Source organism: Hippichthys cyanospilos, chromosome 17 (genome assembly GCF_059441005.1).
Source record: "Hippichthys cyanospilos isolate Australia breed blue-spotted pipefish chromosome 17, RoL_Hcya_1.0, whole genome shotgun sequence".
NCBI lineage: Eukaryota > Metazoa > Chordata > Actinopteri > Syngnathiformes > Syngnathidae > Hippichthys > Hippichthys cyanospilos.
In genome coordinates, this window is record NC_142385.1 from 6203644 (window position 1) to 6229382 (window position 25739).

The 25739-nt window shown below is 37.4% G+C and overlaps 1 protein-coding gene, 1 long non-coding RNA gene and 1 other non-coding gene across 5 annotated transcripts; 1 reads left to right on the forward strand and 2 right to left on the reverse strand.

The window, feature by feature from the left end:
- Window positions 1–452: 452 nt before the first annotated feature.
- rhbdf1b (rhomboid 5 homolog 1b (Drosophila)) lies at window positions 453–20205 on the reverse strand. Of its 3 annotated transcripts, none has more exons than XM_088438409.1 (20): window positions 20003–20205; window positions 18539–18659; window positions 16268–16398; window positions 15814–15960; window positions 10981–11089; window positions 9463–9669; window positions 8202–8324; window positions 7966–8108; window positions 6897–7139; window positions 5769–5880; window positions 5607–5681; window positions 3741–3902; window positions 3559–3659; window positions 3390–3453; window positions 2943–3037; window positions 2654–2729; window positions 2121–2221; window positions 1718–1871; window positions 1200–1423; window positions 453–1083 (listed from the first exon to the last, which is right to left on the reverse strand). In XM_088438409.1, the coding sequence occupies exons 2-20, from the start codon at window positions 18632–18634 to the stop codon at window positions 888–890; spliced, it is 2559 nt and encodes an 852-aa protein (XP_088294535.1). In that variant the 5' UTR covers window positions 18635–18659; window positions 20003–20205; the 3' UTR covers window positions 453–887. The 3 variants fall into 3 exon arrangements, with proteins under 3 accessions (XP_088294535.1, XP_088294534.1, XP_088294536.1); XM_088438408.1 differs by having other exon boundaries at window positions 10861–11089; XM_088438410.1 differs by lacking the exons at window positions 15814–15960; window positions 16268–16398; window positions 18539–18659; window positions 20003–20205 and adding an exon at window positions 13724–14286 and having other exon boundaries at window positions 10861–11089.
- On the forward strand, window positions 17198–24347 carry LOC148409348 (uncharacterized). The gene is made up of 4 exons (XR_015868313.1): window positions 17198–17313; window positions 18536–18696; window positions 20159–20289; window positions 24271–24347. It is a non-coding gene; the product is annotated as an uncharacterized LOC148409348 (long non-coding RNA).
- On the reverse strand, window positions 21299–21392 carry trnai-uau (transfer RNA isoleucine (anticodon UAU)). Its single transcript has 2 exons — window positions 21355–21392; window positions 21299–21334 (listed from the first exon to the last, which is right to left on the reverse strand). It is a non-coding gene; the product is annotated as a tRNA-Ile (tRNA).
- Window positions 24348–25739: the final 1392 nt, after the last annotated feature.

The following is a 25739-nucleotide window of genomic DNA, read 5'->3' on the forward strand; positions in this document are numbered from 1 at the left end:
CATGCTATCTCTGTACATTGAGTAGGGTAAGTTTGGCATACTATTTGGACAGCCACAGAACATGTTACTAATGAGGCACTAGTTTGAAACTGTGCTAGTAGAACTACGAGCAACATTATAAAAATCCAAAAGAGCACCAATTGCTCACAGACGTAAATTTATCCAATATGTGGTCTTTCCAGTCAACCTAAGTTGTGCTACTCGGGTGCAAATTACTTTCTATACCTTTTGATACAAGATCAGTCATTATGAGGAGTCTATTCGATCTCAAAGACTATTCCACTCCATTCAACATACATTGTATATACTGTATATAGCTGTCATATGGAACGATAAGGCACTTTTGAAATTTCATATTAGAGCAGGCATTTGTAATGCTCAATTTTACCACTAAGCGGTGCTGTTGAACCATTTTAGCATTGGAAAGGTGAGGTTTATTGATATGGCAATGATTCAAATGTTTCAGGTTTATTTTGCTGAACATTGAACATGGTTCTCTTGTATACTGAATAACACGTTTTTTTAATTGAAAAATGCGTTCAAAAAATATATTTCAAATGTTTAAAAACCTCAAAAAGAGCATTTGCTCGCTATTTTTTGAAAATAATAATATTAATAATAACAATAATGATGATAATGACAACTCAATATGCTCATGGCAAGCCATGTGAGTTTATACAATGAAAAAATAATTTGAGTCATTAGCAAAACTTGTAAAAATCGGTTCTGCTAATCAAGTGCTTCAGGGTTTTTGGATTTTTGCTTTTACCATGTGGGGGAGACTAGCAGAACATTTCAAAAATCCGTAATTTTGCAGGAGACTCTTTTCACTTGAAAACTCAGTGCAGCCCATCTCTCCACAGACAAACTGTTCACACAAACGTGGGCTAAAGGAGGTTTGCGTTGAGGTCATACTTCTCGCAGAACTTGTCCGTGATAGGGATGCAGGTAAGGTACTCGCACCAGTCACACTTTACGGGGTAAACGTAGAAGAGGACAGCCAGGGAGGAGAGCAGAGCTGCGAAAACCAGTAGGAATACACAGATCTGGACCCTCTTGCGGTACATGTCTGAGCGCCCAAAGCTGAAACAGCAAAGAAATACAAGCTGTATTTATTGAATTATTATTATTATAATCAGTAAGTGATGAGGTGACATAGACCTAATGTTTCCATCGATCATTGCAACAGCCACACTCACCTGATGTATGGCAAAAAGGCAAAAGATAAGAAGAATCCTGAGATAAAACCGCAGACGTGGGCAAAGTTGTCAATCCAAGGCAACAAACCGAAGGAAAAAAAGAATACGGAAATGGCAGACAGCTTTCCAAACGCCCGCCATGGCCTCTCGAGGATCTGCCAGCTCTGAAAGAGCTCCACAAAGAGGCACGACAGGATGCCGAACTGGCTGCCAGCAGGACCCACCTTAACGAAGAGCAAATTTTCTACTCAATTGGGACCCTATGTCAGTGGTTTCCAAAGTGGGATCCGCGGACCCCCAGAGGTCCGTGGCCTGACTGCAGGGGGTAATGTATTTTAAAGTATGTCTTGTCCTTGCAAATATGAACATTATTGTAATAACTTGTTGCAGAGCTACAAACTTCATTCTAAATCTTTTAGTTTGGTTTTGTGTTTTCAGTGTTGAACATTTTAGTTGTCTTTAAAAAGTGTTTTTTTTCCATGTACCGTGTATAGTAGATCACGTGTATTTTTTTGTACCTCTGCTCTGTAAGGCAGAAAAATGGCGGACGCCAAGTTGCCTGTGATGCCACTAAGCATGTAGATGATAGAGATCCGCAGCCAACCAGCTAGCTTTTCCAGATCTCGAAGCACTGTCATTTGGAACAAAACTGACACCAGGCAGTGAAGAATCCTAAAGACAGATAATAAATTCTGTGAAATATTATTTGCAAAACTGCAGATGAAGCACACTTTTTGCAAATGATTAGCTGTGGAATTTGGGTTACTTGTACAAATTGGGTTGATTGGAGTTCGACTGAAGCTGGTCAACTTGTTGAACAGATTGATTATGTAGTGAATTTGAAATTATATAAGGAGTCAAGCACACTCCTCAAAAGAGTGAGGCTTATTTAAAGATTAACCAATGAGAGAACAAAGTTACCCAGCATGAAGGAAGAGGGACAGCCACAATCGGGAAAACTGGTCTGGGACTTCAGGATTGAGGAAAGGCAGGAGGCCACACACGTCATCCATGCACGCCACCTAGTGGAGGAACATTGACAGCGCTAATACTGATAGGCCATAATCATGTCATACTACAGGATAAATTTGGAATGCTCTATGAGCCTTAAATTGCACTTTCGAAATGCTCAAATGGTTTTCTATAATGTGTATTTTAACCTCTGATATTTACAGAGAAGTATAAAAAATAAAAACAACACCATTGGTCAATGTTTTTAATGCATAAATATTGCCAGATCCCATCTGATGTAAAACATTGTATGAAAATCAAAATTGTGTGATCACGAGGTGATATGACGTTACCATGGAAACAATGGCCACATTATTCTCCTTACAAGCCAGTGCAGCATCAAAAGTGTAAAATTAGGTCATGTCAAATTTCTTAATGCTGCTGCTTTAGAAGAATGAATATATATTGGATGTTAAAAAGTGTGTGTGTGTCTGGGGGGGCACCTGTGAGCAGAGAGTGGCTTCTTCATGGAAGTAGCCGTGCATGAAGTCACAGTACTCTCTGGAAGTGATTTCACATCTATATAAAAATATTATACAATCAATAAATACAGTTTTTCATTTAATTTAGAATATTGATAAAATACATAATACAACAAAATACAAATAAATGTTGCTAGCTATCTTAACAGAATTCGAGACGTCTTAATATGTAGGACTGTCAAGGTAGTGACAGACTTCTGTATTCATCAATGATCATCGTTTGTGAATTTCAGCGACATTAGATTCTTACCGGCCTTTGGTTCCGATGCAACAGGGCCGGCCTGTGATGGTACAATCGATGTGGGGAAGATTGGTGTGGTTCACAAAATTGTACCGTGTGCAAATCTGCAAGCGACACATAAGAGTAGAGTATCCTGTACTGTTACGGTGGTTCCCTCTAGTAGTATACAAAAGACCCACTAAGATCAGTTCAGCTGCATTTTACCAACAGTACAATAAATGTGCAGTTAATCCTTGAAATCTGCTATTTTCAAACTTATATTTAGGTACAATTTTTATGTGAGGCTTATTATTAGTTCGTATCAAAGGGCAGCGTTTATATTTAAACGCCATAATGTTACATTGAATTACAATAGTATTAGATATTTTGGAGAATAAAAGCCAGGTCATATTTTTAAGGAACACTTAGGATTTTTAGGTATTTTATTGATTATCCTGACCATGTCATTTTACTCACTGGCCACTTGGTAATGTCTTCAGGCCACTCATGAGGTGAAACAGAGGCCGGCTCCTGACAAATTCTGCAAAATAGATGGGAACAAAGGGGAATAAATGAAACATTGAGGCTGATTTTCATGTGAAAACATATGACGCAGTTAATAACATACACTCCAATTCCATTTTACCTGGGATCCTGATGGCAGACAGCACCATATTGACGTAATTTACCATTCATATAAGGAGCACTGTGATGCTGAGGCCACTTTACCCACAATGCCAAGGTGGTCTACAAGGGAGGAAATAATACATTCATTACCATTAAATATTACAGGTAAAAATAGGCTTTTTAAGTCCAAAGTGCACTGACTGAGCACTCCTCTTGCAAAGTCTGTAAACATCCCGAGCGATCGTTCCTCACACAGCAGCCCGACTCTCTTTCTTTGATTCTCTTCTCCTGCACAAGTTTGTGGATCTCTCGATCCTGACGCATGCAAGGGGAGAATTTGGCTCCCAGATGGATCAGCGCTTCCTTGCAGAAATGTAGAAACGTGATTAGTTTATCACATAACCAATTGGTGTGATAAGATCAATTGATCTTATCCTTTCCCAGATAGCATTTTATTGCTTTAGGATTATGTACCTACTGGTAGAAAAAAAAGTAAATCTCATTGGTAAATTCTATTATTAATGTGTCAGGTACATTTGCCACCACTACTATACTTCTTTATTCTATTTACCTTGTTCCCCAGTTTCAATTAATCTAATAAATGTGTCTGCTTTGGTGAATATTGAATATGGAAATGACAGTTTACAATAACTCTCCGTTTGCTATTAATTCAAGGATGTTTAGCCTCAATAGTTGGCTAGAAAAGAAAATATTTGGTCAAAATGTATAGTTTAAAAAGTTCTTTCTTGGCCAAACTGTTTCTGGACTATAGCATACTGCTTATACACTACTACTACTTCAATTTACCATTCACGACAACTAATATGATTACGACCTCTACTACAACTACTATTACTACTACTACTACTACTACTACTACTACTACTACTACTACTACTACTACTACCACTACTATTACTACTACTACTACTACTACTACTACTACTACTACTACTACTACTACTACAACAAAAAACAACACCAATAATATTAATAATAACTGAAGACAATAACAATTCAACAATAATAATAATTGTTATTATAAAATATTTTTTTTTACGTTTAACAGTCTGGACATTCAATCCCAGGCATACAGATAAATAATATATATATATATATATATATATATATATATATATATATATATATATATATATATATATATATATATATATATATATATATATATATATATATATATATATATATATATATATATATATATATATATATATATATAGTCTTAAAATGGCTGAATTAAGAACTAAAGTAGTTCAGTGCTAAAATAATCAAGCACTGAAATAGTTTAGACCTTAATTCACTTAGTACCAGCCATTTTTGGATATTCCTTTAGCCAAACTTGGAAAAGAAAAGAAAGACAAATATAAATGACATTCGATAATTCAGTTCTAATGTACTCGATTATTTTAGGGTAAAAAAAATACTGAAAAACTTCAATCATTACTTTAGTACTAAATTACCTAAAGTAAGCCAAGACTTTAGTACTGGTTTCTTAAGTAATCAATTACTTTAGCAACAAATTAATTCTTAATTGAATACTTTGCAACTTAGTTATAACTGAACAAAAATGGATTACCTACTAAAGGAATAAAGTAATTGATTTCTTCAGTGATTAATTACCTAAATTAAATGTTTAGTTAAATGTTTAGAGTTTAGTTCCTAATTCATTTAGTATGAGCCATTTTTAGACCCTCCTTTAGCCAATCCTGGACAAAAAAAAAGGAACTAAATACCTGAGGTTGAAATTCTGTCAAAACTTATACAGTGTGCCTTTGGGATTGAATGAGTTAAAAAATAAAGCGTGTACTAGTACATGGACGCTATGCTAGCTATAAAAATGGAATACAAATATGCTGAAATACTAAAAGTACCACTCTTACTACTGCTAGTGCTACTAATACTACTACTGCTACTACTACTATTACTAAACAGCAATATCTATACAGTATGTTTTTTGTTGTTTTTTTTGGTTTCATATCCATGATTCTAGATTCTAACGTACCATTAAAGAATACATAATGACTTGAAAATATTGCAAGTACTCACTGAACTTGGACCAATCCAGAAATTTTGTTGTTGCACAAATTTCACATTTTCGTACACACCCTTGTTCCTTAAAACCTGGAAAGTATTTAAGGAAAAAGAAATTAGCATGATCTTTTCATTCGGAATGTTTTCTGGGTACATGTACACAAACATGTTACTGACCGAATCAACAGTTTCATGTTGTGAGAAGCCCACAGGAGCAATGCCGTGGATGGTGACGGACAGGATGGTGATTAGTAAATGGACGAATGTGATCCAGTAGCTGAAGAAAGGTCTGATGATGAGGACATCAGGAGAGTATCAGTCAACAACCACCGGAGGAATAAAATGTGTACTTTGTGTAAATCTTTATTTTTATGTTTTGCTTTTACTTCCTACATTTGAAAACGTGTCGGTAAGTAATTCTCCAGTCAAAATGTGTGCATTACATTTTCAACTTCTGAGGCGAGTATAATTTGGAGAGAATGTGTTAAATCTTGGACTAGTCTCAGATTTATCAAAATGGGTATAGTTTTATAATTGTTAAAGTTTCATTTTTTTTTTCACTTAAAGGGGGAGTCAATCCAAAATAGTACTTTATTATGATATGTTCTAATAGTGTAGTATGAATGTAAACGCAGCAATCAATTTTGTTTTTGTGGAATTGTGCTGCAAAACCCACACAATTTTATTGATCTCAGGGGCGGCCATTTTGCCGTTTGCCACCGACGGAGGCATAGTCTACATGTCAACATGGATTTTGCAAATGGGTGCTAAATGTCTCCAATTTACACTATCATATGTATGTGCCTGTTTTATTTTATTTATTTATTTTTAAATAAAAAAACAAGGTCTCCAAAAACTGGAGCGTTATGTCCTTACTCCACTCTAATTCCTGTCAAAGACGCCAGCACGTGACATTAAAAGACAAAAATTCTTTATCATTGGACAAAATTTGGTGAAACTACTCCCGGTTAGCAGCTTGGCATGCTTGTAAAAGAATAAAAACACACTTTTTTGTTAAATAAACAAAGCTATATTGAAGGATTTTTTTCCACACTTGGTGAGGGGAGAATTAGCTGGGTTTAAAGAGCCCTGGTTAAGTTTAGACAAGGCTTAAAAATAACATTACAGTTGTGCAGGGCACAAATGACCAATCAATCACCTGTTTTCTGAATTCGGTCATGTGACGTCTACAAATTGAGCCCACACAAATGGCCCAGAGTCTGAGACTGCCCACAAACTGAGATTTGTGGTTTCCTTGAGCCCTGAGCAACTTGAATTTTTTGTTGTTGTTGTTTATTGTCTTACCTGTGATCATCCATATCTTCAATCTGTCTCTTGACAAAGCTGTCTATGCGCTTTCGGTATGTTCGGTTGGTGAGACGGCCAACCATGCCGAGCCCGTAAGGTCTCTTCTCTCGAGCGAACAGCTTCTTGACGGGCACTGTGATCCTTTGCCCACGCTGCCGACTCACCGGTCCTTGGTGTACCCGAACCTGGGGTTGGACCAGTGAGCCGTCTTTTGCTTTGCGCCATCCTCGCTCTAATGGCCTGAAAGTAAGCGTAGCATCCAGTCATTCATTTTCTATACTCCACACACACTACACACAGTGTGGTCACCAATCAATTAGGGCTGCACGATTATGTTCAAAATAATACTCACGATTATTTTGGTCAATATTGAAATCACGATTATTAATCATGATTATTCACCATGTTTGGTCAAACATGTCTATTTGTTAACCTTTTTTCTAGACAAGCAGTATATGAACAAGGCTTTAAGGCTTGACACTTAAAATTAGCAGACAAAATGTCATTTTTCGGTCATTGAAAACTGTATTTATTCACATTTTTTTTCCAATCGGATTGTTAAAAATGGGTCTCAATTGACAGCTAGCACTGTATATATTATTTTTCAGGTGAGAAACTCAAAGCCATAGTTAAAATGTCCTCATGCATATGTTTTCAGATCTACTTTTTACATTTATAAATTGAATGCATTTTTTTTTAGTCTTTGATTTGAACTTCTAACTTAAAGTCTAAAGCTCAGGGAGCTTCTATCATCATTAGCATGTGGTGAAAATTAAAATTAACGTAACAACTAGTGAATAAGTAGCTTACTAGTTTACTACAATAAAGTTTTCGACATTTTGTAATGATTTTTTGGCTTATGTTGGTTTTAATTTTAAACATAAGTAAAAATACAGCAAGTTCCCAGGGTCGCAACCACTATTTGGTGAAAATTTAAAAGTTCCCAAAAATTAACACTATTTATTTGACTTTTCGTATTTTGTTTTTTTTAAAAGATTTTTTTTTAAAGGGTAAAGTCAATATCATAATTTCACATTGGCCGAATACCATGAACAAATCAACTTACAGCATCAGGTGACTCCTTTCCAATTCGTTCCTATCCAGAGGACTTCCAGTAAGCTCACCCTCATCCAGGTGATGGCACGCCGCCTCCGATGCCGTCTCAAAAACCTCATCTGCATAACTGGAGAGCTCATCGGGCAGACCCTCCTAAAGCACATGACAACACAAACAGAGAATTCTCAAAAGCTGACAGTTTTGCTCTGAGGAAGTAGTTATACAGTATATGTGAAGAGTACTCACTCCAGTGAAGAAAGATGTGTCCAGATCATCAGGGAAGTCTACAGTGTCATCTTCATACAAATTAGGATGTAGGAAACTTCGCCTGCGAAATCGTCCTGTGGCACTTTCACCTAATGCACGGCCCTGTACATACAAATAATATTTTGTTAATAGTGTGTTTTTCTCTGTGCCTGATGATTGCAGGGCGGCAGTGAAGTGTGTCTCGTGTGTCAATGGATTAGCGCTGTATTCCTGAAAAATTCCTCGACGTAGAAGACACTTTCTACAAGCCCTGACTATACATTACTGTGGACCATCTGCTCTGATGATTCACTCAATGATCCAGCTCTTTGTGTGTGTAGCAGGTCACGAAGTAGGTCACTATCATCCGTGCTTTACTGTAAATAAATAAATCTTTCTTACATAACAGGCAAATGCACATTCAACCACACATCTACTGGATTTATAAACACTTTCTTACAAGGAAAAAACAAATGACCATATTCTTTGAATTAGTAGCAGGCAAGATTTTTTTTGTACTTCATTCTATAGGCACGTATCTGAAGCAAGGGTTTTATGGCTAGAACTAGACACTCCACTGTGTGCTTATAGGACGTCGAAAAAATTGTTAGAAGGTTTCTGGGATTTCAAACTGCATCACATTATAAGGTAATGCTGTAGTGCGGCGTTCTCAAACGGAGGTATGAATGCCATATGAGGTTACGTGAAGGCACTTCAGGGCAGACATAAGATTTTAAAAGAGATTCTGCACTTGCACACATGACCAACCATGTTTGAAAACCCCAGGTAACTAACTAGGGGTTAGTGTCATGAAAGGAGAAAAATATATTTTCTTTTCAAATTAAGAGAAAATTAACTGGAACATGAAGGGAACCGTTTAATTGCGTTGTAGCGAAGCATTAGCAAAATGTATGTTTTTATGTTTGTGAAGTTTTATTTGGATTCGCATTGGCAGTGGTGTAGGATGAAATTTTAGAGCAGAAAGAAAGAAAACAATAGTGTTTTGGAAGTGCTGGATAAAATACGCTTAGCTATATCACAGCAAATTTAGCTCCAAAGTTTATTAAATCAGACACGCATGGCACAACACTGAGCACTCAATATTAAGTCTTTTTTTTCATCCAAACACGCTTAGCAACAGTGGTTACATCACTGTTAAAACGTTGTGAGGTGTTGTTGTTATTATCTTTAATTAAAAAAGATTATTGAACACAGCATTCTTGTTTTTAGGGAGTCTTGACAGATGTGTTTTGTAAATCACCCTCATCAGTGCCGCGGCAGCTTTGAGGCTCATGATGGCAACAGACTCTCGTTTGCGTCGCCGTGGCAACCTGCTGAGGGCCGAACGAGAGCTGGAAAAGGAGCACAGGGAGGCCGTGCAGGCATTGGTGGGAGTCGGCAGCACGCCAACACCATCTACCTCTTCCACCATACGGAAGGCACGTCCACGAGCCAGGGGGTCCACAATCTGCATGTGCAAATGAGACAAACAACTTCACTTTGAGCCGATCAATACCTGGCTATGCTTCAAATGATGTAAATGTTATTTTATGTTCAACTATTACAACTTCAATTAATTTTTACCCTCGGCTTATTTGCGTGTTTAAAATCGCAGTGGTGCCATGATTTAAAAGTTTTAAAAGTTCAACATGCTCTATGACCAAGAACACCTCAAAGCAGCTTTCCTCATTATGATCAAAACAAATGCCATTGATCTTTCCTAACTCTGCAAAATCTCCATCAAATTTTCATAACATGATTTTAATTAATACATTTACAGTACATGTAGCATTATAAATTGTATTGTAGCATATAAAAAATGCCATAACATTTTTTTCGCTTTCATTCATTGGACATTGTTCCACTTCTCCTATTGTACATTTATGAACCAGGGCAGACATAAATAATAATACTGTACATGCTAATCGGAAGATGAAACATGAAGAATGTTTCAGATGTACTAACACAATGTAACGAAATTTATGTTTGCTTTATCAGAGCAGAAAGGATATATTCTTTTCCTATGAGTATTTTACCCTGTCTGTGTTGCTTCACCATGTTTTGTAAGTCATTATAATTTTTGAAGGAATAATAGTAGAGCAATAATTACATTATGGTAGTTTCGGTAGTTATGGTAGATATAGTTTCCTTTGCATGTCTATAAAGTTTCATATTATGTGTTAGCATCAAACTAGTGGGCTTTCAAAAGTAGGTGGTTTGGATAATTTTATGCGTAATTCTCAGTGTTTTGTGTTAAGTGTCTTGGTTCACTTTAATTAGGAGTGGAATTGAACAATTTAAAGAAATAACACTTGGCCTTGTTTTTAAAGAACGGGTTACATTTCATTTCATGACTCACCTAATACAAAAAAACCTCACTTGTATGTCAGTTTTTTTCCCGCTGACAAAGCACAAAAAAATTGACTGCATTATAGGCTCATAACTGAAAACTTGTATTTTGGCGCATTTTATAATCAAGGTACCTCTCTGTATTTTCAGATCAATTAGAATTATAACATTGATTTGCATATTTTTCCAAAATAGAATTTAGAAAATATGAGCTGAAATTAAGAACAATAAGTCGATCGGTCTTGTGCTTCCTAATATCATGACTTTGACTCAAGTGGTAATAAATCAAAAGGCCCAGGCCATGGCATACCCTCTGCATGCCATAGTGATGGTGACTAGGGTGGCGGGGTGGGAGGTAAAGGGGAGGAGGGGTCTCAGTGCTGGCAAGGGAGAGATTGTCTTGGCTCTGCAGCTCCATGCCCCTCATCACCTGAGCCTTTAGACCACCGTAGAGATGACTGCAATGCTGCAGGCTCTTCCTCCTCCATCGCTGGCAGCTGTCACCGTCCTTGCTAACACCAAACCAGTCTGCTGTACCCCTGAAAAATGTCATCAGAAAAAAGAAACTTTTTCCTTTTAGATTACGTCAATGATAGTCAGACATAGTGGAAACTTTTTAAATCATGAACAACAAGATTCCTCTGTATACTCTGACTGTGCATGTATCAACTGTAAGGCCATAATGGTGAAATGTTTGGAGAGCATTACACTCAGTAATAAACACAGAGGGATCATCATGAAGGACACCAGCTGGATGAGCCTTTTAAACACATTGAAGAGAGAAGTTGTTGTCCTTACAAAGCTTATTTGACACTATAATTGACAAAAAAAAATCCAGAATACTGTGATCCACCATATTAATTTAAAAAACAAACACACTCATTGTGAATGAATGTTGGTTTTAGAATGGATTATATTTGTTAGTGGGTGTTTAGATGAACAGGTATGCACACAAGCACCAACAAGTACACATTACATTCACTCACACGTGATCTAAAGTGGACTACAAAGGCCTATTAAAATGTATCACAATTTGAGTGTACACACAACACACACAAAGGTTAAGTAATTCATAATTCATGAAGACAACACAAAGAAAAATTTGATAAAAGGCCATATCTAAAGCTGCCTGTGAGTTTAGAAAGCATGCCACTGTCACTCGCAAGTGATATTTTGTCAAACATTGTGAATGTGGGTAACAACATGAGTCTTAATATTAAAAAAAAAAAAAAGAATTCCAGGTTGTCACATACACAGCATCAAATGTAATATTTAATGTACAGTATCATCAACCTCTTTGGGCTATCCTTGCTAGTGTACTATTGACACTAGCCTCTATGCAAGAATTCCCATTTTTATAAACCTAAACATTGTGTTAGTAACTGGCATTTGCAGCATTAATCTTATTGATCAACATGCGATTTAAAAGGTATACAAAATAATGTATCAGCTCGGTATCAAACACATCCGTGACTTGCTAATGTGCCAATGCTGCTAGCATTACCTTACGAATTCTTTTCTGTCAAAGTAAAGTAGTAAGGTCGACAAAGTGGTAACATGGAAAATAGCAATAGGATTTCTCAATAGAAAAACATGTAAATTGGACGGTAGAATTTATATAGCGGTGGCTCAATGGAACAGTGGTTAGCGCGTCCGCCTCACTGTTAAGAGACCCGAGTTCGAATCCAGCTGGCTTCGGTCTTCCTGTGTGGAGTTTGCATGTTCTCCCCAAGCTCGTTGGTTCTCTCAAGGCACTCTGGCTTCCTCCCATATTCCAAAAACATGCATGTCAGGTGTATTGGACATATTAAATTGTCCTTAAGTTTAACTGGGTGCACAAATAGTTTTTCAGTTCTGTGTGCCCTACAATTGGTTGGCAACCGATTCAGGGTCTCGCCCACCTACTGCCTGAAGACAGCTGGGATATGCGCCTGCGACCCTTGTGAGGCTAAGCGGCTCTAGAAAATGGATGGATGGTTGGATGTTTATACAGGCCATCCAGATTTTGAACAAATCCCACACACAGTAATCTGCCTCATCACCAGTCACTTTACCGCATGCACACATGCCCCTTAGAAATCCTGCACAGTGCAGGAAAGCTGCTGATTACATATTTTGCATTATCATCCTCATGCGTATACAGTTTCCTCCACTCCATCTACTCTATAATATGCTCAGAATGTGATACTGTTCATTTTTTAGTGCTTCATTACTATTAATTTTTTTTGTGTGTTTTATTGCCTACTTTATTTGTGGAATGTAGTCTGCTCAGGGAAGTGAAGAGAACAAGAATTTCATTGTGTAGTACAGTATTACTATGCATATAATAATAGAACTCTTGAATCTTGAATTGGTTGCCTGAATCCTACCTGGAGACGGCTAGGATTCGTACCATTATGACTGCGACCATAGTGAGGATAACCGACCACAGAAAATGGATGGATGGATGGATGCATGGATATATACACCATAGTATGTAGCATACAAAGATGTTAGTATGCAAAGTTATGCTAACCTAGCACAAACTTAATTAAACAATATAAATATGTATGTATTTTGAAGTGAGGAGTAGTTTGAATTTAAATGCAATTGATGAACTCCATTTATTTATGGGCAAAATATTGATAGTAATATATTTTTTGCATTTTGTGAATACCATCATCATTGCTTAACACTTCGGTAAACCAGCAAAATTTCGACTTAATTTAGGCCTAGTAAATAAAGTAGTAAAATACAGTATATCTTTAAATATGGATTTACAGAAGGGTATAGAGATGATCCATGCATCTATTTTCAGAGCTGGAGTCCTTGTAGCACGCACCATCACTTTGTGGGATACGAGCCCATGATGAACTTCTACACTGAGTGACTTCCAACCAGAGTGAAATGGCAAGAGACAATCAAATTATCCAATTTTACTAAGTTGGTACAGAAATATTGATTTACAAATAATGTATCTTTGTTCAAATGTATTTGAGTGACACAGTGACAAGCAGGAACATTTCATGCTCTTCCACAAAATGTCAAAGGAAGCTCATTCACTTTAGTTTCCACTATTTGTGAAATTGTTGTTTGATGGCATTTCATGAGGTTTTCCAGCTGCACACCGACTTTAATCAGCATTGCTGTCAAATAACTCTATTTATTTATTTAGAAATGCAAAGCCAACTCACCTGTTGACGGAGCCCCTGTATGGGTCTTGGCTGCAGCTCATACCTGAGTGGGGCAGTGAATATGGACCTTTGCCACCTCCATTACCAGTGTGGCTAACATATTGTCCCAAAAAACAAACACTTTAAGCCAGATCCAACAGCTCAAAACACCCTTGACTATTCCAAAAGGGGATTTCTGGATATCCGGGTCACCACGTTTTCCTTCCAGTAAGGATAATCACCACATGTTCGGACTCTGTTGGACTTCCAAAGTCAGGCTTATTTAATCGAAGGTTTGAGAAAAGCTGGCATCACCAGTGAGATGAGGAAGTCCTGACGTCCAGCAGCTGGTCTGAGCGGGATGATCCTAACTGCTCTGACCCTTTGTCAGCGGTACACCACAACAGGGTCTTCTGTCTCAATGTGTGAGAAGAGAGTGTGGAAGTGTCAGTGGCTGGCACGCCTCCCACTATTCACCCAAAAAAGGATCAAACTTCCTGGGAAAACAAGATGAGTGTCTCTGTTCCTTGTCAAAGTCAATGTGCCTCCCTTTTCTGAGCCCCTACAGTGAATGTGCTGTGTGTGTAGAGAGAGAGTATGTGTATGAGTGTGTGTCGCTGTACTTTATTGTGAAGGAGTGTGTGTGTGTAAACATGAGTTCTACCGCTAACATACCAGAACTCCACACACATCAAGATTAAAAGGAGAGAGAGAGAATCACACACATTAGCAGGGAGGAGAAGGAGGGTGGGGACCGGGTCTTGCCTGGACATGACACGCACAGGCACACGCTCACGCATACACGCATACACGCATAGACGCAGGTTTGTCTTTCTTAGTGGGGCCTTCCCACTGACACAATGCGTTTCCTAAACCTAACCTTAACCACCACAACTGATTGCCTAACACTACGGCCTGGGGGCCGTATGTAGCCTGTTAAGCTTGAAGAAACTTGAAGAAATTATCAGTCAGGAGGAGAATGATAATGTTAATCCTGAAGGATTGCGGAACTATCAGTGCTTTAACATGGTAATTGTCAGAACTAAAAAAAAATATTTTGTGCATTTCATTTTCCGTTCTAGTAAGAGTCATTTCAATGAATGGTTAAATCCATGGGACTTGAATAACGCTGTTGTAATGCTTTTGTTAATTTTCTTGTCAAATTTTTGAACGTTTTGTGGCCCTCGAGTCAAACAGTTTGCCCATCCCTGGCCTAACCCGAACTCTTACCGTACCTCAATCAAAATCCAATTCAAACCTAAACTCTAAAACCAAGCCTTGACCCTCAGAAAGAAGTCTGGACCAGTGGGGCCCATAACCTCATCACCCCACAAGAATAATAGGTCCCCAAAATGATTGCAAAAATATGATCTCCACCAGGCAAAAACGCACATCACACAAACACACGATTGCAATAATGACATAAACCATTAGCCTCTCGCCCTTAGTTACCTGGGATTGGATGACTAAAATCACGTGAAAAAAATGGATGGATGGATGGATGATATCTATTACTTTCTTTTCTTAAAAGTACAAATGAAAATTCTAAAAAAAATTAAGTGCATGTACAGTATATTTGTGTGTGTGAGTATGTGTTTGTTTCAGCGTGTGTGTGTGTTTGTGTATATGATGCATTTTCACAAAACCAGGCTTAAGTCAGGGAGATCCTTTAGGCCTCTCCTTTCATTTTCCAGCAGCCAAAATGTTCAAATTGTAATCAAAATGTATGAAAAAAAGGAGATAGTAGACAATGTGCAACATTGAAAGATGAGTGTGCCAAAACTTTAAACTTGTTTTTCTCAAAACTAGGGATTTCAACTCGCCATCATTCAAATTGCTGTAACTTCATCAAATTAGTAAATCACCTTCATTATCACTTTTTGAGGTATATCATTTTATCGTGACTAAGGGCAGAATTAAAATATTATATCAATATCTCAAGTTTCATTTTTGTAAACATGCCTGATTTTGAAAAAACACAGCATATATATTTTAGTTTAATGTATGAGAGCAGTTTCGCCACATATAAGAAAGAAAGAGTATAAGAAAGAGTTTTAGTTCCTGGCATCTTTGATGTTCGAGTGGTTTAGCTTATTAAAAACATTCTGTACCTGATAATCTGTTTGGGTATGGACGAGCGTCGCCGCGTCAGTATTTTGGGGATGCAGGACCGCCTTCGTTCAGTAGACACCCTCCTGGGGCACCGTCGGCCTTTAGGGGGAATTGTGTTGACTCGCTCAAAGTGCACTTTTTTCTCACTGCCTCATTGCCAAAAGAAGAAAGAGGAAAAACGGGAGCAGCACAAAGAAAATCAGAGTGGGGAGAAATCGCAGCAAGACAAAATAGAGGAAGTTAAGAGTTTGGCAGAATGTATTAATGAAAAAGAGTGTATGAAAGGAGACAGGAATAGACAGCTGGTTGATGTGTGTGTGTGTGTGTGTGTGTGTGCGTGTGTGTGTGCGTGTGTGTGTGTGTGTGTGTGTGTGTGTGTGTGTGTGTGTGTGTGTGTGTGTGTGTGTGTGTGTGTGTGTGTGCGTGCGTGCATGTGTGCGTGTGTGTTCTTACCCCTTGGATAATGTGATGGAGGGCACTGTCTCCAGAGGAGGTCTGAGGTAGTTTTTGGATGTTTCTAAGGCGGTCATGCAGGCCTGAGAGTTTGCTGCTGGCATGCTAACACTGCGTTGGCGTTTTAGTGGCTACAATACACAATTACCAAACGGGAGATAATTATTAGCCGCTTAGCATTGTATCACTTCTCACTAGGCAAACAGTGGTATTACAGTAGCAGTACAGTGTTATAATAGTATTAAAAGGCATCATGTGAAATTGTCATGTCTCCTGCACTCTCTACTTTCTGTCTTCATGCTACGTGTTAGCATGCAACATTTAAAATGTTAGTGCTTTAGCGAGTCTTATTCCCACACACATGGCAGCTCGATGGAAGAATGGTTTGCTCAGGCCATCCTGTGTGAAGTTCTCTCTTATTAACTTATTAATAAAATAAGTATTGTATATGCAAAGAAATTAGATATGAATGGTAATATGAGAGGATGGACACAGGTGGTATACACAGATGGTATTCAGAAGAAGCCAAGCGCTCACTTAGCTGTGTAGAAATAAATTAGGTATTACAAAACTCAAATAAATGTTGGTAGAAACACCATAGTACTGACTTCTAAGCATGATCAAACTGTTTCTTAAAGAGAATATAGTGTGGCACTATGATAAACGTTTCACAGTGCTTAGCAAAAGTACTTGCCCCTTTTATTTTTCAGATGTGGTGAAACCCCCCTTGATAAATTAAATCATCATTTAGAAAGTGCATCCAATATTTCCTTGGGTTGTCTCGGTGTGGTATTAAATTTGGTTTGATGAAATGGAACATTTGCGTGTGATAAATGCACGAAAAATACAGAAATTCTGGAAGGGGGCATGTACGTTGTAACAGCGCGAGATATCGCTGGGTGCAATATAAGTTTGGCCAGCAGAGGGTGCTTGGAAACTTGCAAATCAGAGCAGATGCCGATTAATGTAAAAAGAAGACGTGGTAGTGAAGAATGGCGTAAAACAAGCCGCGCACGGAGGACACCGTGTGATGCATTGTTTGACAGGTAAAAATAAGTTCAATGTGTAAATGAAACAAAAAATTAAAAAGTGGTCATGATTGTCATCAAGTGTTTCCAATGTTGAAAATGTGATAGCGTTTACGTGGTTTAAAGTTGCAACAGAAACCCACGTTTAACTGTGTTATTTAATGAGACGCCAATGTAAATTATAATATGAGCTAAGTGTAGAGTTGTGCTAAATGCTAAACTAAGCTAAAAAGTGCGCGTCGCAGAATCATTTTTAGTAAGTGAAACATGTATTATTTTGGATTAAAGGGGCTTTGCTTATTATTCTTGGTTTTAAGAAGAAAACAACCACCTTCGCCCCGGTAGCCTAACCCGTAAATTGCGGTAACAACTTCCGGTATGACGTATCGACCGTATTGTTTACTTAGTAACTGTGCGCAGTCCCCTTTCTATCACAATTACAAACTTAACACTAAAGTCTTGTCTTCCATACACATAAATAACATAGCTGATGGCGAATCAACACATTAGCACAAGTTGCAACACATGTGACGTCAGGCTCTTCGTCCAAAAGATGAAAAGAAGCATAGGTAACAAAGTTGAGGTGGTGTAATTTCAAACGAAAATTCCATGGTTATATCTTTTGTGTGTATCTTTTGTGTTCTTTATCTCATCCCTGCCGGGATTGGAGCAAGAAACTACCGTAAACTACCGTATGTCCGTCAAAAGTGCAACAAGTCCGTCCCCAAGCCATGCCGGATATTTTTCAGTGTAAAAAGGGCATAGAGTTGTTTACAAAAGGCAAATAAATAAATAAATAACCTGCTCCGTGAAACCCTATGTAATCAACCCAAATTGTCTACCGGACACTGAAAACGAGCAATTGAAAACTAGAAGTTGCACACAACATCAATTCCCCAAAAGGGCCCTCAGGAATTATGTGCATAAATTGTTTAAAAATACTGTAGTTCATATGCAGGTAAGACTGTGGTATGGCAATGTATCAAAACAAAAAAATTAAATATGATAATTAATTCATGAGAGATTTTGGAACAAGGTTTTAAAACACTGGTGTTTGCTAATAGTTGATTTGGGTGTTTGTTATAATGTGAAATTAATTTTTTATATGGTTTTTTTTCTAACCCTGGTGTTATGGCAATAAAATTGATTACGTTATGATAGAAATTATTTATGTGCTGTCGGAGAAAACAAGTCACGCTTTGTAATATATGATTGTGCTGCCATCTGTTTGGAATTACAGTACCTCCTTCTGTATAGGCGTGTCGTCGGATGTCAACTGGATGATTGGGATGTCCAGATTGAGCCAAGGGGGCTTCTTCCTGGTGCCTGGTTCAGCCATGTTACTAAGCACCACTTTTTGAAAGCTGGAAAAAATCATAAAGTACCTCAACTCAACTGCTGGTAAGGAATGAACTCACAACCTTGGCATTGTTATGCTGGTTTCTGTCTTGCAAATACTGTTCACCAACTAATTCGTTGGAACACGAATTACAATTTATTTCAATTTAGACTTACTAGAAGAGGTATTACGTACAAGTAAAAGCAAGTAACCAAGCTACAAAATAAAAGCAAAACCTGTAAAAAGGTTCCTGGTTGAACTGGTGAAGGGGATTTCTACTAACCAATTTCTATCTTTCTTTGAGTTTTCAGTATCTTCTAAGTTTAAAAAATATGTATTTTAATGTATCTAATTGTACTCAACAGGACTTTATGGTGATGATAAACATGAAACATAAGATTTATTAATTTTAAAGCCTTTGCTGGATTTAAATTTTTAAAATTGCTGTCAACAAGCTCCTCAAGAGACATCATGGAGAAATATTTCTCAGTGACAAAAAGAGTGAACAGCTCATTGCCAATGTGCTTGTTGTAGCCATTAATGGTTACTTCATTTATCTGATTTAAAAGAAAAAAAATCAGCACAATGTTTTATAGCTTTTTTCCTAGTTGAAATGTTTAAGGTATTAGTGCTCCTCTGTTTTATAGATGATGATCTTATTTATAGTCACCGCGACAAGTGTTTTGTGTGTGTGTGTCTGTGTGTGCGTGTGTGGGTGTGTGTGCATGTGTTTGTGTTTGTAGAGGGTTGGGGGGGCTTTGCTCAAAATAATTGATAAACACTGCTCTCTCTCTCTCTCTTTAGATATATATATATATATATATATATATATATATATATATATATATATATATATATATATATATATATATATATATATATATATATATATATATATAGATCGATGGATATATATATATATATATATAGATCGATGGATATATATATATATATATATATATATATATATATATATATATATATATATATATATATATATATATATATATAGATATAGATATATATAGATATATATATATATATATATATATATATAGATCGATGGATATATATATATATATATATATATATATATATATATATATATATATATATATATATATATATATATATATATATACATATATATATATATATAGATCGATGGATATATATATAGATATATGTATATACACAATATATACTGTAATTTATTTGACAAAACATCTATTTTTATATTTAGCAAGAAAAGATATTCACATGGAAAAGTGTAACCATATAATTAGAACAACGTTCAACCACATCCTTTTTCTTATTTCATGCTCATCAATGCTCAAGCCAAAATATAAGCAGAGTTAAAACACTCACTTGACACTCGATGGTTTGGTTTTGTCTTCTCAACTCTCCATCGGGCTGACGACGTGATGCCTCATCTTACTTCCAACCAACATCCATCCCATTTGTTACTCCATCTACTACCTTTCTGTTTTTTTACATCTGTGGTTGGATTTTCATGACTGGCAGATTAGAGGATGTAATCCGCATGGCCCACATGACGTGCCTGCTGTGTTGGGCTCATACGTCTGATTGGACAGTGATGCTTTGCAGTGTGTTCAACAACACCCGGAAGGAAGTGGCATCTCGTCACTCGCAAGGTAAACAAAACTGATTGTGGCTCACAGAGTAACAGTGTCAAGTGAAATGATTCCATGCAATCCCTTTGCTGAAATAAAGATACTCATCAATACAATAGGTGCTTAATTTCTTCTGATATTATCAAAACAAAGGAAACAATGATGCGCTGTGTTACATTTTTACCCCCGCCCACACTGTATGGTACTAACCCTAACCCTATGCTCCAGCTCACATCTGGGCCAGATGTTAGATCTGTATGTGTATGTATGAGTGCGTGTGTGTCTGTGTTCATCACCACAAACAACATACTGTGCTCATCATGGAGATTTTATTCTTAACTCATTCACTGCCATTGAGAGCTCTAGAAGTCAATAATTAATCTTTGCTGGGCTGGCAATGAATGTGTTAAACTGCTTCCTCATTTCAATGTTTTACGTATAACATAGATACGTATTTTTTCTGTAAATTATAAGGATACTTTTCACAGTGCTTCACTTTTTCCACATTTTGCCATGTTACAGCCTCATTCCAAACTGTGTGAAATTAATCTCTTACCTCAAAATTCTCCACATAAGACCCCATTATGACATTGTGAAAAATGTTTTTATTGTCATTTTCTGAATTTATTAAAAAAAATAGAAAACTATTTTCACAACTGAATTTACCGCATTTTGGATTTTAAAGGGATAGTGTGTAAGATTTTGGCCGTTTTTTATTACGGACAGCAGGGGGTGCTGCAGGTGCAGCATTCACCATTGTCCATAGCTATAACCAAAATGGCCACCTCCGGAGAAGTGACACCCCCCATGTAATATAATTCCATGATAACTAAACTGAGTATTTTTAAAACATACCGTTGATCTCACATTTATTTGCAAGTTTTTGAAATTTACAGTCATTTAATGTATTACTTTTTAATGAAAATCTTACACACTGTCCCTTTAAGCTATAAAAACAGCTCAAGGATGTTGCTGGAAGATGACAAAATGTGGGAAAAACAAAGCGTTGTGGTAACTTCACAGTGCTCGCTGCTCCAGGTGAGGCTTGAACTCACAACCTCGGCATTACTCAGCTGGTTACTGTCTTATAAGTACCGCGCGCTAACCGATTGCGCCACTGGAGCACATGCATGTATTTTGGCGGAAACCATTCCAATCAATTAAGTTTACTTGAGCTGAAAGCACTTGATGATTTATCCAAATTGGTTCATGTTTTTATAACCAGTCTATCTTTTGCAAAGATAAAAAAAAAAAAAAAATCAGTTTGGAAGCATCCATTCAATAATATGTATATAATGGATAACTAATTATCCTAAGTGTTGTCACTAAGTTCTAAATCGAGGTAGACTGAAATGTATATATATATATATCAATGTCTTCTCTTATGATGGTATACACCACTGTAACTTACAACCACAAACATTAGTTGTTTTCACTGACAGCATCAATCAAATCTGAATGTGTTTAGTTTTGTTAAGGGCAGAACTTTTGAGACAAATGCTGTCATGTGCTTGAGATTGTTTGCATTACATACCCTTGTAACCTTTGCATCAGATATTCACTTCAAACTTACGACTCAGAACAGCACTGCAAATCACACCCACGCACATTTGATGAACTTATATAAACAGGAAGACTAGCAGGCAGGAATGAGTAAACAAAGATGCGGTTTGACCTTTGCCTACTGACTTTTAAAAACCCAGGACACGTGGCAATCAATAACATGAAAAGGTAAAGCAATGTTTTGATTCATTATTGATTATATTTTTCTAGAGAAATGATGAAGTGAAAAAGAAACCTGGTGAAAGATAAATAAAGCAAAATGGGGTTCAAAGGGCAGGATGTAACATTTTATACACGAAATTTTGTTTTTAAAGCACAATACGGGAACGCCGCCTTGTCCTCATAGTCTTAATAGCTAAACAGTCAATTTCAGGAACACCAGTTATGTGTGGAAAAAGGCCATATTTAAAATGTATGAAAATACAAATCACTACGTAAAAGACTATGTGTCTGTTCACAACCTCAACATTTCTCTGCTAGTCTTGTAAATTCTGCGTTCTACCTGATTCTACCTACCCCCCCACGGTCATTCCGGCCCTCTGACAGAAACTATAACTACAATGTGGCCCACAATAAAAATGAGTTCCCCCAGGTGTAGAGCCTTTGGAGATGATCATAAGGCCTCTTTAAACGCCCACTGGTCTTCTGTGGGCCCTGCAGTATTATGAATGGCCACTAGAAAGCAACAATTGACCAACTGCAACTTAGTCCATGAGTCGTTCACAACAACATGGCTGTGTTGAATTATTCAAACAGAACGTACACTGGTTTGCTGAACTCCTATTGGTGCTCTCATTACTCCCTGTGTCTTGCCACTGGCTTTGTGTGCACACGCTATTGTCATGTAGCGCGAGCAAACACACACTAGCACTCGAATGTGAATCTAAGTGTGTACTTGGGCAAGAGAGAAGCAGTGAGAGGCTGGAACAACATAAACACTGATTTGCATCACAAGCAACATAGCCATTCTGCTAAGGAAGGCAGCATAACTCTCCTAAAAACATTCAAATTCAATCAGTGATACTTGAGTTTTCTTGCTGCTGATTTTTTTTGTCATCCCCTTGCCAAAATAAAAAAATGAGATAAAATGATGGAGACCTTTGCTTCTGTCTAGCCACTGTTATTGATTGTACAAACATTTGACATTTCACTTCATGTGGTTGAGGAGTATATTAGTACATCCACAAAGTCTCCCAATGGAAAGGAGAGCAAGAGCTAACAAATGCCATCTTAAGTTGCACATCAAGTGATGTGGTTGAGCACACCGAGAAAATCATGAGAAAAAAAACATTGTCATCAAGTAACATCCACACACTAGGTCAGTGTTTTTCAACCACTGAGAAATTGTCAGGTGTGCCGTGGGAAATTATCCAATCTGTGTGCTTGTGTGGTCTAGTGCCTGGCAGCGTACTCATGTGGTACTCTTCCTTACTGTGCACATCAAGCTCGCTCCACTCCCCTCCTCTCTCCTCGCACGATAAAAAAAAAAAAAGTGGACAAAAACTACAACAGCGACAGAAAGCCCCGTCCATACGTATGTGATGTGGTTTTTAAAGCAGCCAGCCCCAGCCCCCCGCCCCCCCTCGCAATATAAATCAATATAAATCTGAGGTGTAGACAATGATGATGAGGCGTAGACAAGGATGATGTGGTTTTTAGAGCAGACAGCCCCCCGGTCCGCAGTCTAAATTTAAGGCGTTGACTGGGCCGCGGGGATCAAAAGGTTGGAGAGCACTGCACTAGGTGGTTGAACTACATTACACCTAAATATGCATGCTAAATGAACGGTAGTAGAATATCAAACGGTCAAAGAATATTGTATCCGATTGAAAATGGCAAAAAGTCACAGATATTAAATTCTTCCCTGAGATGTAGGTGGTGATAAATAAGGGGACTAGCCACCCCTGATAATACATTCCATCTTCCAATCCATTTTCTCTAGCCACTTATCCTCACAAGGGTAGCAGGCTTGCTGGTGCCTATCCCAGCTGGCTTTGGGCAGTTGGTTGGGGACACACTGGATTGGTTGCCAGCCAATCACAGGGCACACAAAGACGAACAACCCCGCACCCAATCACAATTTTGTATGTCCAATACACCTGCCATGCATATTTTTGTGGTGAAAACCCATGCGGGAAGGTCAGAGTGAGGTGGATTTTGAACTTGGTTCCCTGAACTGTCAGCCGGACATGCTAACCACTGCTCCACCCTGCCACTGACAATACATTCGCTTTAAATAAAATAGGCATCATGACGTTTGGAAGTACGTGAACAGGATTACAAATAGAATATTTCACACAAAAAATATGCAAAGAGTTGAAACCAGTTGTCAAATATTTTAAGAATAAAAATAAAAAGAGAGACCCTATAATTTTTTTGTATTTTTCTCGTTTCTATGTTATGACTTTTCAAGTTTCCGTTTCGTTTGCTATTCCGCAGCCATCCACTGGGAGGTGCAGTAGCTCTGATGGCTTTTGAACACAGATGGAGCCTGCCCTTCTTAACATGTGCCTGTCTCAGTCTTGCCACAGGTTTGTAAAACGTACAAACAAGTTATTAAAAGTCATTAACCATTTTAAAACATTAGCAGAAGCAACCATGTTTGCCAGCACTAAAATTAGATCGTTTTCAGATAGAAATGCGATTTTAAAAAAATGTGATAAAGCTTGAATGGTAACTTTTTTGGCCCGTGGTGTACTGAGAGTATAATAACGTACTGGTAATTTTGTGAAATGGAGAAAATACTAAACTTTATACTGAGCTTAGTTCACTTAAACTTTGAGGTTGTTTTCTCTCATGCTTATTATCAATGTTATAGCAGATGCAGGTAACAGGTTTAATGCTACAGCCAATAGTTTTTTTTTTTTTTTTTTTTAATATCTAGTTTTTTTTTATAATTGAAATTATGGGCACGTTGTTGTAAAGCTTGAGTGGGTGAAAGCAACCCTAATCCTTGTCAGTAATGACTTTTTATGTCCTTAAAATTGATTAGTTAGTGGTTTTCAGACTTAAAGAGGCAATGTGTAAGCTTTAGACCATTTTTTTCATTACGAACAGCAGGAGGTGCTGCATTTCCCATTGTCCGCAGCTATAACAGACATGGCAGCCCCTGCAGGAGTGCTATCCCCCATGTAATATAATTCAATGATAACTAGACCTATGATTATGTTTGAAACATACTCTTGGTCGTTAAGAACACAGTTATTTGCATGTTTTAAAAGTTTATAATCATTTATTTTATTCATTTTTAATGAAAACGGTCAAAATCCAACAAATTGTTTCTTTTAAAATAGTAAATGTTTGCCTAAGGAAGTATTTCAATGAAAATAGTTGAGGACTTAAAAAAAAAAAAGCTTCCTGTGATGATAACAGCAGCTAGTGGGTGATCTGACTTTCCTACTTCTTTAGAAAACATTCCTGGTACTAATTCATGATTTGCCAGCACTCACCTGACACACCTTATATTCTCGTCATGTTTGGCCTCATGAGGCAGAACCCCAAACTATAACTATCCATCCTTCCCCAATTTATTTCTAATCCTCACAATCATGAAAAATTATTTCTTCTTCTCAGTCATGTCTCATCCTATCCACTGCATGCCGCTTTACTTTCACCACTCAATCCTCATTTGGGGTCTCTAATCCCCCCCATCCCAACCCTCTTCCCCACCCTCACCTGCTGACGCTCTAGCTTCATTACAGCCCCCATTTGTAATACACATCATGCTACCTACAAGCCATTGAACAGCATCAAACAACACACTATGAGACATTGTCCTTCTCCCCTTCATTTCCCCTTTTGTCTTCTTGCTGTATCTCATGTTTTTACTAAGATCTTGGGAAAAATCCATACGAGAATACATATTACAGAAAATTGAAAGTTGACCCTGAAATGGGACCCCGTCAGCT

Bases quoted from the DNA above. Each gene is read 5' to 3' on its own strand.
- rhbdf1b (XM_088438408.1), bottom strand. From the start codon at position 18,634: ATGGCTGAACCAGGCACCAGGAAGAAGCCCCCTTGGCTCAATCTGGAC. The intron at 5,881-6,896 runs GTAAGACAATAA...CCTCATCATCAG, and splicing joins GAAGATATGGATGATCACAG to ACCTTTCTTCAGCTACTGGA. The intron at 3,038-3,389 runs GTGAGTAAAATG...TGTCGCTTGCAG, and splicing joins AAGACATTACCAAGTGGCCA to ATTTGCACACGGTACAATTT.